This window comes from Amblyomma mixtum, chromosome 3 (assembly GCF_055824585.1).
Source record: "Amblyomma mixtum isolate Tamu chromosome 3, ASM5582458v1, whole genome shotgun sequence".
NCBI lineage: Eukaryota > Metazoa > Arthropoda > Arachnida > Ixodida > Ixodidae > Amblyomma > Amblyomma mixtum.
In genome coordinates this window covers 134,443,037-134,458,470 of record NC_143014.1, presented here as the reverse complement: position 1 = coordinate 134,458,470, position 15,434 = coordinate 134,443,037, and the positions used below count along the sequence as shown (strand labels likewise).

Below are 15,434 nucleotides of genomic sequence, written 5' to 3'. Positions count from 1 at the left end.
CAGGAGTTCAATGATTGTTGGCAGCAATGTTTTTCATCAGAAACCCATTAAAAAAAAATTGCCACCAGAAAAATGAAATTATAAAGCCTTAGTGAAGGCAGCAAAAATTAAAATTTTTGCTTTATTACAATATGACTACTAGTGAATGAGTTACTTAATGTGAACCAGTGAGTGAAACACTCAATGCACATTTAGCTTATTCATGGGAGAAAATGCAGTTACTGATGTCTCCTGGGTTTCTACGTTCGTTAAAGAATCAGAGCTCCTAAACAAGGTACGATATTTTAAACCTGCTTTCATTCTGTTCCATAAAACAGACACATCTAACCCTGCGTTTGGCGCATGATGGCCTTGTTCACTTACGTGCCATTAAACACAGTCACAATCACAATCTTTATGTTGTGGATAGTAAGGCTGGTGACAAGCATGGTAGCAAATACAAAGCAACTACACAATTTTTGCAGCTTTATTAATGAACAAACAGCTGGTGGATCAAGTGTTTGAGTAAAAACAATAATTTGGAGTCAAGCAGGAAGCTCCGGGTCTGTTTAGAGGGTTTTTTTCTTTTCTAGGATTGCAATGTATATATTTTTTTCACAGTGATAGTGAATGTGACGCACTCCTGAATATAAGCAAGAGTTCATAAAGCCGTCAGAAAAGAAGCTTGATAGACATGCAGTGTCTCCTCCTTCACTCTTTGTCAGCATAAATGAGGCCTTGAGACCTTTCACCATGTCTTGCATGATTTCTTCGCTGTGTGGCACTTGTGGTTTGCTTAAAACGATGGTTTGTGTGAAGTGCGGAGACTTGATCTTTCTGTTCTGTGTTTTTTGTTGCAGCAAGTCCACTGGTCACAGTGCCACTGAAAAAGGCATATTCAGAAATGGGGGCCAATGCAAGGTTGCTCTGTGAAGTGTCAGGCCACCCTGAGCCTCGCTTCCTGTGGTACCGTGACTCACAGCTGCGTAACCCACTGGGACGCAGCGACCACATTGACCTGCAGTCAAGCCCAGACCCACTGAAGCCTCACAACTATCAGTCCTACCTTATCATTAAGGGTGTCACAGCAGACGATGCAGGTGCCTACTTCTGCTCAGCTGAGAACCAGCATGGCTCAATGGCTGGCACAGTCACACTCAGTGTCATGCCACGCTCCGCACGAAATACAACCAGTGAGTATGCAATATTAGGTGCTCATTTACATGCATGGGTTACTGTTTGGGTTTAGCTGCCAAGTCTGGTTATTTTTTCAATTGACTAGGTTCCACGCTGTGTTGAGAGAAAAATTCTAAGGCTGTAAGAAGGCAGTGCTGGATTCCCTTTTATCATCCCATGGAACATGTTTAAAAACTACCTTGAGGTTTCAGCAAGGTAGATTCGACCTATTTAAACTGTGAGCATGGTGCACAATAATATATTTTCAAACATCCATATGCAATTTTACAGAATAAATTCAATTAAGCTTTAAAATATTTTTGTTTTAAAGCCATACACTTGTTTGGAGTCAAAAGCTTGTTGAGAGAGCTTTTATCTGAATCTCCTGTCATAAAACATTTTTTCTGAAGCAAGTTCATATATGTTGTTCATGCTTATGTGGAGCAGAGAGAATTAGTACAGATTCAGTGGGAAATCATGCTTTTTATAGTATTTTATCACTACATACAGTTACATTTGTTTTGCATGTTTAAATACTAGACACCTTTAGCATACCGTGTACCATGCTACCGGTACCGTTATGGGAGTACCGGGAGCGCCCGCCCACCACCGGTGAGCACGCAAGCAGCTGCCAGGTGCCTGGTACCATGTGGCACCGTCAAGATGATTTGCGCAGCACATTGGTTGCGTGCAGGCTCTTGGTACTCTGCAGTCGGTAACGGTAACACAGTAGACGGTATGCTAAAGGTGTCTACTGTATTACTGGAACTTGAGGAAAAGGTACTCTTCTGTGGCTGGAGTTGTTCGCCTGGCAACGTGCCTGGCCACCTACTCCATATGAAACAATATACCCTTGAACAGAAGTCATATTCAGTTTAGGCCAGTAATAAAACTCTGTTGAGTGCCTTAATCTGTTGCTTTTTCTTGCAGATTGTTGTGCGTCTCTCGGGGTGTCGGCACAGTGCTTGAGTGCATGTGCCTTTGACATTGACATAAATTTCGCTGTGAACAGACCACAGTGCATTAGGGACCTTGACAAGCTGATGCACTGCGCTGCTGGTGAGTAAATACCATTGCCAAATAAGAATGTTTAAGGGAAGTTGTGATACAAAGCAAGGGCAACAACAATTGCAAAAATTTAATATAAGTATGCACATATAACAACCTTCCTGGCAGCTACAGGCTCCTGTGGCCAATATGCAGGTCTGGTTAATGGAAAATTGAGCGTACACTTTCAGAATGTGTTCGTTTGACAATTGCAGTACATGTATTAGTAGCAGAACTTGACTTTCATATGCTTATTTTGCAGCTGAGCCACCCAACTTTCTGAGGTGGAAAATTGAAAATTTTATGAATTGAGAACAAAGAATCCACAATATTCCGTAGGAAACATCAAATAATTACATGTTGTTTTTTAAACATGCTTCATGTACAGGTGCGGCCAGAATAATACGGAGCACAGGAACGGTCGCGGAGCAGCGGAAACGTGCTTATGCGCTCTGCCTAGCCATGGTGACAGGAACTATCTTAATTTGGACGCGGCGAGATGGCGCCGGTAGCACGGACCCACTTTTTCCGCAGGCCTATCAACATCACAGCATATAGCATGCAATCCCATGCTCTGTGATCGACTGATACTCTGCTGACAGCGCCATGCGCTTCGTTGCCCCGTTTCTCGCATCGAGGAGCGGCGCGCGCTGTAAACGGGTGCAAGACAGCCGTTTTGGCATTACGTGTTATCTCGGCCCTTCAGTCCGCGCGGCCACCGCTTTGCAGTTTAGTCAACACCGAGGCTGAAGGGAGCACGCCGGGATGAAGGCAGCACCTGACGGTGTTGCCCGAACCAGCTCAGCATCTTTCGAACAGTGATAACGGCAGGGTTGCAGCAAAGAGGGGGGCTCGGCGGCAGGCACTCTCGCTGCGCGCTGATAGCCAGGGGTGTCTTTGCTGTGCTGATAGGTGGCGCTTAGATGCAGTTTCTGCTAGCTTGGCCGCCTTTCGCGTGCTCCGTATTATTCTGGCCGCACCTGTACTCCCAATGTGTCCTAATTAAAATTGAAGGCAACTGTCGCAATTTAGTGTCAGGTATTGCTTGGTATTCTGTTCACATGAAGAATAGCACTTGTTTGACACAGTGTATCCATAGTGACTGAATGATTTCTCTGATGATGCCTCGCTGCACAATCCTGCACCTGCTGTGGTGACCACATCCTCAAGTGGGACGCAGCCCTACAAAAGTTTGGCACCTGCTTGACGCTTACTTTCATTCAAACATGGTCCAGTACCGCAACAAGAGGAAGCCTCCAGAACGGATGTTGGTCATTACTTGAAACTTCAAACGTTTTTGCCACTTCTCAAGGCGCCAGTTTCCAATAGAAGGACGTTAGCACATTGTCATTCACCTGCCAAGCTTGACATGCAAGCTTGCTCGAACAGATAGGAAAGCAAGCATGTCAAGGCATCAGCAGAGCTTAATTACCAGGTTCTTACTTTCAAGAGAATGACTATCGTATTTGCACTAGTATAACACAGAATTTTTTTTTTCAGAACATCTGCTTAAGAACACACCTCGCGTTATATTCGGAACCAAAGTATGAATGTACTGTGAATTAATTTTTTTTTTTCTGGCTTTTCAATATAACTAAAGTGACCTTTGCTACCAGGCTCGCGAACCGCTATAGAAGACAAATTTTCAGTTACCTTGGAGCTAAGTACATGGCACGCAAGAGCAAAGGAGAGGGTGGCTATAAGCATGAAAAGAAGTTAGTGCGCACTGTCTACAAAGAAAAGGCACTGAAAGAGTTGAGTGGAGTAGGGAAAGATAAGAGCAGCCAATGGGCGTAGAACCGGTCAGCACGAACCACCAAGAAGCACTGGCCACTGCTGCTGCATGGAAGGCTGTGTGCGTTATCACATTGGAGGCTTTGCTGCGCTCGATTTTGTTGCATGCTTCTGAAGTGTTGCCTTCCAAACAACACTGCCTTATCTGTTGCTTTCATATTTTAGCGTGCTGTTACCATTTCTTTTCGATGGGAAGGGGGGGGCTTTGGATATATGGCTGGCCTTCTTAAGGTCATGTTGAAATCTTAATAATATTTCTTTTAAAATTTCTCTGTGGTCTTAAACTCCCTCCCCCTCACTTTATATTCATGCAAATGCGGCAAATTAGTTGTTTTTCTGTCACTGTGTCATTCTTACTAATGTTTGTAGCAACTTTAACATTAAGAATAGAGTCTGCTGATACACACTTCTATTAAAGATGCTCAAATCTTCAACTTTTTGCAAAGTCATGGGAAACTAGGAGCCTTAGTTACAGCCATATGCTGATACTAACCAATGCAGCAAACCTGTTTCCAAGCTGGTGGTTTGTATGATGTTATAATCTGTTGTTCTTTCATTACTTTCTCTCCCTCTCTCTCACACAGATGGCAGCGATCATAGGCAATGCTGCAGGACCAAGGGTGTACCCTCTAGTTGCCTGCGCTGGTGTGTGGGCAGGCCAGTATTCCAGACCACCCAATGTGCTCTTGCTGCCGCCAAAGAGATTGTGTCCTGCTTTGAAGAAGGCAAAGGTAGGCAGTGTATAAGAAATGCTTGAATGCCTTGGTTGGACTTAGTCTCCTGTAAGGAATATGTTTAATCTGTAGTTGGTAATGCAAAAGGAAATTTATGTCAGTGTATTTTGTGTTACTAGGTGAAATTCTGATATGCGTGAAAAAACACAGTAAATATTGAAAAAGATTTGAGATGTGAGTGCCACTGTTGCATGATCTTGCTTTCAAATGGTTTTGGTCACATTTGGTCCTACCAATGCATGAGAGGCCACTCAGGTGCATATTACAGTCACAACAGTGACATATTACAGGCAAATGCTTAATTGTTGCTGTTATACCTTGCCATTTTATTTTCTTCCCTGTAGTTTGCTTTCTTCATGGTCATGTTTCACACATCAGGGAATGGATTAATTCCAGAACTGTTATAATCCCAAGTGTCAACATCACAAGCACACTGACAGCAATTAGTTGCAAGCACCAGATGACATTAGGTTTACTAGTGGTGACTGTTGGTAGCCATCTAGAACAAAAAAAAAGACAGTTGTTCAGTAGTTATACCTCTGAGAGTGTATGCACTGCTGCTGTTAATGTTTCTCACGACTTCGTTTCTCTTAAAGCAATGCTGCCAGGGCCACCACAGAATGTCAGGGCCTCACAAGTGGCTCCAGGATCAGTGGACATCTACTGGGATCCTCCACTCAAAAACCCTGATGTGGTTCAGTGGTACCGTGTTCTCTGGAGGAGCGTTGGCTCTCAGAGCATCAACAGGGTGAGTACTATGCTGTGGTGTGCAGCATTTTTGGGTACTGGAGAAGAAATTATAGAAGTTCATGGTTGCTTGGCCTGATAATTTGACTCTCCCCAAACTTCTTTTGTGAGGTAGGGTGAGCCAGTAATTGCACAACAGCAATTTGTTGGGGCTTAATGGTAATTAAATATCCTACCTTCCGTCCCTCTCACCTCGGCCCGTATGTGACGTGCTGAGAGCTACTCTGTTTCATAATTTTTTTGCACTTGGCTGGAAGCGACTACTGGCACCAGAAAATCAAGAGGCCCAATTAGAATGCGCATTGCACACGATTATCCAGTCGTCGTGATGCCATACGCCGGGCTATTGTAACTAATTTAATAAAATTCAGCTGGAGCTCATGTCTGGGGACAGCAGTTCCAAATAGCGGGTACTAAAATCTCAGCAGTAAAAATCCTTAATGCAACTTTTGAGTTAGTTTCTCGTAGAAAAACTCCTGCAAGTGTCTTTTAAAATGAGAAAGAGTTTGCTGAAGTGATATAACGTCCATTAGATTACTGTTATTTTTTAAAAATTCATAATCCTAGATGCTTGTTAAAATATTAAAACTTCTTTCTGGGCGAGTTGGTGCATCCTGATTCTAAAAAAAAAGATCAGCGCTTGTGTCTAGTGTTTCATCTCTCGTTTTGTGGCTGCATGTGTTAGCGCTGTTATTTTTTTCTAGCATCTACATGCTTGTGTTCCTCACTGACTGCCTTTTCCCCAGTATCGCCGGGTGCCCACCGGTGATAAAATGGGTACAAACTTGCCCTGGCCTGGTGCTGAGCTTAATTAGGGTGAAATGCTTGGAAAATGGGTCTTTGACCCCACCGTGAGCAAACGAATATACCTTGTGTCATGGTGCTCTTTGGCCACAGATGCCCTTGCGCCATAAAAAAAAATAAAATAAAATTCATTGACTGCTTTTAATACCTCCTTTGAAGGAATTTGTGGGAAATGCTACTAGCCTCACTTTTTATGAGCACTCTTGTAAGTTGGTAGAGGGAAAGGTGTAGCTGGCACCAATTTCAAGAGTCATTTCATGAAATGCGATGCTGTGTAGTTGGCACCACATGGACACTAGCTAGAGTGCATTATCACTGCTAAGGCTATGCCACACCCCTCTTCATAAGAACACAGCTCACATGTCACATGATGAATAGTACATACCACATGATATACACAGTAGGCCAGATTTATGGTCACTCCTTTGCAGTGAAGTTTTATATTTGCTTGAAAATTGCAGTAATTGATGTGTCTGTTTATTTTTGTTCTTTTTTTTTTCCAGAATGAGACACTGAAACCACCATTCCAATTCCGGGACATGGACCCAGGTCTTATCTATGAATTCCTGGTGAAAGCAGGCAACCACTATGGCATGAGTGCCAGTACTCTGCCTGTCGTCATTCATCCGCCAGGTAAGCATGTTGCATCTATTGCTGATGCAAACAGTACTGCAAGTATATATAGTTTGTTTCTTTTTTCACCTTATAAAGATGTTTATTCATTTGCTGGAAGTTACAAGGCACCTAACCACATTGTAAATATTTTTATTATTGTCTAGCAGCTTGAACCATGCAGCCCAAGTAACTACTAGTGATGCCAAGTCGACTCCCGATAATTCGAAGCCGCTTAATTGGAATTTTCGGTTAATTAGAAGTGAAGAGCTGGTCCCGTCAGTTTTGCATGTAACCCTATGGAAGAAATCGCTCGATAATTTGAAGTCCTCATCCAGTAATATTGTTTAATTGGAAGTTAATTTTCAGCCGGGATCCTCGAGGTGACCGTCATTCTTTGGTAGAGTGTGCAATTTTTCAAGTGCTACAACAGCTCCGTGCTCCGCGTTGGTGTCATCGCCATCGTAGCCGTCCGCAGCGCCGCCCTTCTTGGAGCGGTGCGATTATCCATAGCTACGGCTGCCGTGGCCTCGGCGATCGGCTCCGCCTCCCGCCGGAGCCGATCGCGGAGGCCACGCGGGTGTCATAGGCGCATGCAGCGCTGAATACTGGCAGTGGCGAGATAATGCGAGATTAGGCTTGCAGCGTGCACAGCGTATGTCGAGGCGTTTGTTGGCCGAGCGCTTTATTTGCGTGTGCGGTAGAGATGGGCAAAACGGCTCCGCTCACTGAAGTGAGCCGGCTCATTTGAGCGGCTCACCGGCTCACTTAAATCTGCAACAGTGAGCCGGATGTTTTGAGTGAGCCGTGCTTCTTTTGGGGAGAGGAATCCGGCTCTCTCTCTCGTTCACACTGAGCCGTGCCGGGAGCCGGGTCTTCAGGTGGTAGTGGTTTATTTTAAAAAATAAAAAAGTGAAGCAAAAAAGAGTTGCCGGCCGCGGCAATTGCTATCTTAAGCACCCGAGCTGGAGCCGGCGGAAATGGAAGAGAAAAGGAGAGGAGAGGGGAGCGACAGCAAGAAAGGACAGGGGCATAGAGTCGTTAATATTTAACGGCAGGGGAGAGCTTTGTACACTATTTGCGATTCCGCGCCATGGTGCGAGAAGGCAACTGCTCTCCTGCCCTTCCTGGCAAGGGTGGCATCCAACCCCTCACCTTCGGCTGTCTTTTGAACCGCTCTTTTTAGAGAACGAGTGAGCCGTGGCGCCGTACGTGGTTCAGTTAGTGAGCGGCGGTTCTTCTGGAGAGCCGGCTCTCTCTCGTTCAGTGAGCCGTAGCCAAAAGAGGTTTTCGCCTTAAAAACGCGGGTGCCAGCGGCAGTGCACACGCGGAAACAACTGAAGGCGAGGGGTTGGTTGCGAAGGAAGGGAATGCAGTTGATTTCTATGGCGCGCAAATCGCACCCTGGAGCAGACCCGGCTCTGACGGAACGGTTAGGCACGGTCAGCACGGCTCACTGAACGAGAGAGAACCGGTTCTCCAAAAGAACCGCCGCTCACTCGCTCTCCAAAAAAGAGCCGCTCAAAAGATCCGGCTCGCTCCTGAGCGACCCATCACTAGTGTGCGGGTTGCTCGTCGGCTAGGTTGTTCCACTGGTGCTCCTACGCTTCGGAATTGACCGTACACGTAGTCGCATCGTTGATAGCCATGGCAAACCGCGGATCTTATCGCACGCTCGACCTGGCAACGAAAGTCGAGATTTTGAAGGAAGTCGAGAAGGGAGGTGCCGCCAAACAAGACATCGCGCGGAAGTTCGGAATCAAGCCGAACACGCTCTCCAACTTCATCAAGAATAAGCGCACAATAATGGACGCATTTGAGAACGAGAAATTCAACACTTCTCGAAAGCGAATGCGCACCGGCGCTTACCCAGAGTTGGAGAAGGCTCTGCTGGTTTGGATTCGGGAGGCCCGGAACAACAAACTTCCTCTCAGCGGAGACATCGTTGCGACGAAAGCCCGAACGCTTGCAACAATGTTGGGGATCGACGACTTCGTTTCGTCAGATGGATGGCTGACGCGCTTCAAACATCGTCATGATCTCGTTTTTAAGAGCGTGTGCGGTGAAAAAGCGTCCGTTAACCAGGAAACATGCGCCACGTGGAAGGACGAAAAGCTGCGTGAATATCTCGGCGAGTACAAGCCAGAAGACATCTTTAATGCAGATGAGACTGCACTGTTCTATCGGCTCCTACCAGAGAAGACCCTGACATTCAAGGACGACGACTGTGCTGGGGGCAAACGAAGCAAGGAAAGGGTGTCGGTGCTGATCGCGGCTAATATGACTGGCACGGAACGGTGTCGCTTACTTGTGATCGGAAAAGCCGCCAAGCCGAGATGTTTTAAAGGCATAAAGACTCTACCTGTGGATTACGAGTCGAACAAGAAAGCGTGGATGACGGCCGAAATTTTCAAGAGCTGGATCACCAAATTGGACCGTAAGTTTGCTACTTCGAACCGCAAGGTGTTGCTCCTCGTGGATCACTGCAGTGCTCACGTGGATGTGCCAGCCTTGAGTGCAATACGCCTCGCATTTTTGCCTGCAAACACCACATCTGTATTGCAGCCAATGGACCAAGGCATCATAAAAAATGTTAAGGTCCTGTACAGGCGCCACCTCGTCGAGCGCATGATTTTGTGCATGGACACCGCCAAAAAATACGAGGTGAGCCTGCTCAGTGCCATCCACATGTTAGCGCGAGCATGGGATAATGTGAAGCAAGAAACTATCGCAAATTGCTTCAGGGCTTGCGGTTTTGTGGCAGCGTCTTCGGAGGATGTCTCAGCAATTTCATCCGAGGAGGTGTTAACAAGCGAGCTTGACGGCACTGATTTTGGTGATGCTCTAGGGGACGTCAATTTTGAAGAGTACATCGCCGTAGACAAGGCGGTCGAAACGTGCGGTGCACTGACGGATAAAGAAATTGTGGAGATGATTCGACCCCAGGAAGCGACCCAGGAAAGCGACGATGACGTTGAAGACGAGCCGCAACCTAAGGCTGCCGATGCAGCTGCGGGCCTTGCTCTCGTGGAGCGCTTCTTTGCCGCTGAAGACAACGCGGAAGAAGCGTTCCGCCACATCTACAGCCTGCAGAACTTGCTTTCAGCAGCGCGATTCTCCAAGAAGAAACAGAGGAAGATGACAGACTATTTTTCTTAGAGAAAATACTCGATTTCGCTACAGTCGCCGACTGTTTATTCGGACCTCACGGGGACCGCGGAAATGTCCGAATAAACAAATTCAGAAAAAAAAGAGAAAGAAATCGTTTATTTACAGTAAAAACTCGTTAATTCGACGCTGACGGGACCGCGAAAAATTGTCGAATTATCGAATGAACAACAAAAAACAATGTTTGCCGCAACAGGACGTATACCTTTATTTTGCAAGGAAATCTGTAATCACCGTCTGCTTTTTCGAGCGAATTTGAGCGACTACGATAGCTCTAACAGCTGCCAGGTGCTCCGCGGCACACGCGCCGTCAGGGATTTGTTCACAGAAGTCCTCCCGCACGGACAAGGCTTCTGCGGCTTCTTTCACCGTGCACTTCGGCATTTGGGACAACTGCTCACAATCGTAAATCGTCGTCGTTGTCAGCGCCTGTCACTTTAATTATTTCATCCTCGGTCAGCTGACAGGACACAAAGGCGAGGCGCGCAGGCCCTGCGCGCTATCCACCCGAAAGCAGCGCGGGGAGGAGGTGGGGAGGAGGTGAAGAGAGCGCGGCTCCCCGCTTATCTGTTTTTTCAGCCAGCCGCCGCGGGGACGGCGTTGTTGCTGGGACGCGCGTCTTATCTTTTCTCTTTATCTTTCCTCTGATCTTTTAACTCTCCTCTATCTGCACATGGCAGCGGTGGTGGCTCGGCTGAGCCAGTAGGCAATCCCTTGCAATTTCCTTTCACCCTTCTCTCAGTCGCAACAAAACAGCAACAACAAGCAGCGCAGTAAACACGCTGACAAAGCGCGCATTTACCAAAAAAGGCGCCGTAAATAACCGCGATCGTAGCGGCTGCTGCGACACAACAAAGCACAAAAAAAAAAAGACGCCAGCCGCTTCGGCCGCCGCTAACTCGCTTCCTCGGATGGATGGATGATAATATGACCATACGGATGGCCTATCAGCCGTACAGTAGCGCCGCTCATGGCAGTGATTTTTTCTTTTTGCTCTCGGCAAACCGGCTTGGCGGGCTGCGGAGTGAAGTCGAATTAACCGACGCACGGCAAAATTTGTTCGAATTAACGAGAGTTTCGCCCCATAGACTCCTATGTATAATTGTAGGGACCTCGCGCGCGCGTCGAATTATCCGATTTTCCGAATTAACGGGGGTCGAATTAACGAGCTTACATGCACTGGCTGATCCCGGGCTGGCGTTGCATGTCTCCTCGCCCAACGCCGCCTCTCCTCCTCCTCTTCTCCGTTCCTTCTTTCACCACCTCCTCTACTTGCCTCCTCCCCCACATCGTTTCGAGAGCCGTCGGGCCTCATCGCATCTGCACCGCTGCGTGCTACCACGGCGCTCTCGCGGGCTTGCTGCCGCCGGCCTGGTGTTGCATAAGTCAATGCTCACGCGCGCTTCAACGAAACATCTTGATACTGCTACTCGGGGTTCAACAGACCCCTTTCGATGACAAAACGCCGGCTGTAAGCCGCCCTAGGCTAATATCGCATCTCCAGCGCTGCGTCGTGCTACCACGGCACTCTCGCGGGCTTGCTGCCGGATAAACAAACAAAGCGGCTCCTGGATTGCCTTGAGATGGCTTACTAAGCTGCGGCCGGAACTGGTGGGGCGCGCCACCATGCGGCGCGCTACCGAACCACGCGGAAACGATGATGATGAGCGGGAATTTGCAGTAGCGCCACCTCGCGGGGCAGCAAGGAGGCTCAGTTCAAAACAAAAATGGCGTTGAGCGAAGTGAACCGCGCGTCGGTGAGCGTCGGTGCGGCAAGTGCTGCCGGTCGAGTTGGCTCAAGGAGTGTCCGAAAAATCAAACGAGAGGCTGCAAGATGTCCGAACTTTCGGCAGTTGTTATACATTACGGTCTATGGGGAGAGTGGCGGTGCCACGAAGCAGTCTGAATAATCGAGCATGTCCGAATTTTTGGAGTCCGAAAAATCAGTCGGCGACTATAATAAAGTGCTGTTTTTTGTGTTTTGTGCTTAATTGGAAGTTCGTTTAATTCGAAGTTTTTTGCGGTCCCCGTGAACTTCGTATTAACGGGAGTCGACTGTAACTTTTTTGATATGTCACACATGGTGCAGCATGTCCCCACTTATAACCTCAGTTGTAAATGGTGACATGCGTACTATTTTTCTTTTCAATTAATATTTTACTGTTGCTTTTTTTTTGTGGCAGTGTGCCGGTTATTTATTTGCTGCATGCACAGAAATAAAGTGTAGCTTTTAATTGAATTATGTGCCTTCTTGTCCTTTCTCTGTCCTTGTCTTTTACTGCAGTATTTGTTACCATGAAGTTGAGTAACCAACCAGCCTGACTGTTAACTCTTGAGTAGTGCAGTATAGCCTCAATAATTCAGATTGACAGGTAATTCAAACTGACACTTAAGTCTTGTCAAAGTCACCTGCATTTGAATGGGTGAAAACCTCTGTGAATTTGAACCCTCAAACTACCAGTGGTGCAGGCTATTGCTGATGAAAAACATTCTTTAAAAAGTTTTCGACTTGTTAGGCTCTTTATATCTCAGCCAACAGGCGGCAATTTCCAGTGCCTCATAAGAGGCCTATAGACCTCTTGCATTGCCCAGGGGGCGCTGCGAAAATGGTGCTAAAGAGCGCCCTCTGCCCTCGGCTGGGTAGTACCGGGCTCTGGCGTCTGCTTCGGAAAGCACGTTGGCAGTATGGACCCGCGACTTTCGCTTGTGCTGTGCCATGGCCTACAGCAAATATCGGGCGCCGAAGATTTTTTCAGGGCTGGCACGCTAGCTGTGTAAAGGGAAGAAATTACGCAGCGCCAAGCACGTGCACTCTGTTCAAGAAATAAGCGGCGAAGTTTCAACGCGGTGTCATTCGCAAGTGAAGAGAGTCGCGTACGAAGTTGAACTTCAGATAAGGTCTGCACGCTTCGAGATTCAAGCGGACCAACGCGATGAAATACTTGCAATATATGAATTCGCAGCAGTTCTAAACAGACGTGTATACGGGACTGCCCGAGCGCACGACGGTACACGCCGCGCCAGCAGCGGTCTTTCAGCATGCCACGAAACGGTGGGCCTCCTGCAGTCTTTCTTGACTGCATCTCGCTAAACAAGTAGTCATGCCTGCCTTGTAGTAGCCGCCATCTGTTCCCTCAGCAAATGTTAACATGATGCAATGCATATATGAGCTCGCAGCCGAATAACGCTGCAGCGCCAGCTCGTGCGCTGCGCGCTTGATGTCGTTTTCTTGATGTAGCTTTTCATCCTTAAAACGACATCGCTCGAACACGTTCGCTGTTATCAGTGATGCCGCGCTGCCACATACGTGCTGGTTTGAGGTCGACAATGTGCACATTTCACTCTCGACGCTGGGCTGCTCGTAGTGCGTAGCGAATTCGGACCTAATCAACCCGCCCATTTGTGGTCATTTGCACGCACCTGGCCACCTCACCACGTTGCACCAGTAGAATTGTCTCAATTGTCGCAGTGGCCGGGTCTCTAGTCGTTAATCACCAGCCATGCCTGCTGATTTGTCGATTTGCCTTAATAGTGATTATCTGAAGTGAGATGTTGACATGACATATGAATTATACCATGTATTTTTTGCGCTCTTTGCTGTGTTGTGCATTCCCTTGATATGATCTCTGAATTATGCCGTTCGTTTCTCACTTTTTGCTGCTTGCTCTGTTGTGCATTCCCTACTGTTTGGTGATTGTCATCGTACACTTTTTGCTGCTTTGCTGCTTGCTTGGTCCAACTGCCTATGTAGGGATCTGCTAGACAAGTTGTGTTGTAGAATGCATAAATTCTCATTCTACGCCTGCATATGCGGCTGCTCGCTACATATACATTTTTTGAGAGAGGTAAGCGCCAAAAGAACACGAACACAAGGAGGATGAGGCCGGCTGTAGACTGCGGGGAAGATTGTAGGTACATATGCGGGATGACTGGCCGAATTGTTTTTCTCGTTACCCACAAAGTGGCGACTCCATATCCTGATGGTCGGCACTGCATCCCACGGTTTGCCGTCCGGACTGCATGTGCAAAAAGAACGAATTTCAGCAACGCGGTTAACCAAACAAACATCAAGGCAGGCGAAGCAGCCAGCACAACGCGAAGGTTCGCTTACTCAGTGCGTCGAACTGCAGCTATCCAGCGCGTCCGGCGCTCCGCTTCGTGAGACCTTGAAGGAAAACGGTGTAATTTGATACTGGGATTCAGACCTTGCTCGCGGCAGCCCACGACGCAGCAGTAACAACGGTGACGCTTTTTCGAGACTAAACGAGGTCTCTCGGGCGGATCGACGTCGCCGATTCCTTCTGCTGCCTGCGTTTCGTGCTGAGGCACACGGAGCGTCGGTTTTCTAAATACTAAGCCACGGCCAGGCCGCGGGGTGGTTGGTCACAAGTGACGATTTTTATCGCACTCACAACACTGCAGAAAAACGTGCGAATCGACGCAAAACGCAGACTAGAAAGGTGCGCCGCCACAGCCAGGGCTCACTACTGACCCAACCTGGTACTACCCAGCCAACTTCTCCTTGCCGCCACCAGGCGCCGCCACGTTACCCGAAACTCCAGCGCAAGAGGCCTATTGTGCTGAGCCTCAGCTGCACTGTAGTGAGTCCAGCCAGTACATAACGCACTTGCCGCTATGCAACTGCAGGTTCTGCAGCTCTGGCTGGACATGGCCTGAGCTTGGGTGGCAAGATTGCTATTGTGCTGGTGATGACGGCGTTGGTCCTGGTGATTGCGGCTGTGCTGGGCATTTTCTACTGGAAACGCTGGAAGGCCAAGGCGAGGCCCCCTGGTGTCTCATTTGAGAATCCAACCTACCTCAAGGATGGCGTTGTGCTTCAGGTAGTGATAGTCTCTCAGTCATGTGTGTGGCTAGTATGTGGGCCAGTCAGTGGCTTTGGCATCTTACTGGCTATCTGTGTGTCACAGGTTCAATTCCTGACCATGAGTAGGCTACCTGTATTTTTAATAAAGACAACATAAAAATGCCCGTGCACTGGTAGCACTGTGAAGATTTAAATAGTACCACTTTAGACAATAAACTTTAGATGTACAGTGCGGTCCACTGTTAAAGGGAACATGGCATGGCCACCGCGCTTCCCAGAATGCTGCCACAAGAGCCGCCAAGGATCGACGGGTCAAGGTGCATGCACTGTAAGCACGACCGGTTGCTCTTTCCCCACATGCGCCTGGGGCCGTCTTTTTTTGCCAGCTCTCAGTGGCAGTGCTTCACGAAGCATGGAAGCCATATGATCGCATGTTCCTTTTAACAGTGGACCATACATGTTACTGTGCAGTGGAAAGTGTACAGTGCATGACGACATGCATGACGAAAGCCAACAGTCACCGAAACCAAGAGGCATAGGGGATGTCT

At 47.8% G+C, this 15,434-nt stretch overlaps 1 protein-coding gene across 3 annotated transcripts in view; it reads left to right on the top strand.

Annotated features, from left to right (window-relative positions):
• Positions 1-15,434, top strand: part of LOC149352002 (Ig-like and fibronectin type-III domain-containing protein 2) — a 197,760-nt gene that overhangs the window by 178,108 nt on the left and 4,218 nt on the right. For all 3 annotated transcript variants that reach the window (XM_089581241.1, XM_089581243.1, XM_089581242.1), the window contains 6 exons: positions 840-1,172; positions 2,086-2,214; positions 4,581-4,727; positions 5,327-5,478; positions 6,785-6,914; positions 14,709-14,902. In XM_089581241.1, the coding sequence (XP_089437367.1) occupies positions 840-1,172; positions 2,086-2,214; positions 4,581-4,727; positions 5,327-5,478; positions 6,785-6,914; positions 14,709-14,902 (1,085 nt within the window). The remainder of the gene's footprint in view (positions 1-839; positions 1,173-2,085; positions 2,215-4,580; positions 4,728-5,326; positions 5,479-6,784; positions 6,915-14,708; positions 14,903-15,434) is intronic.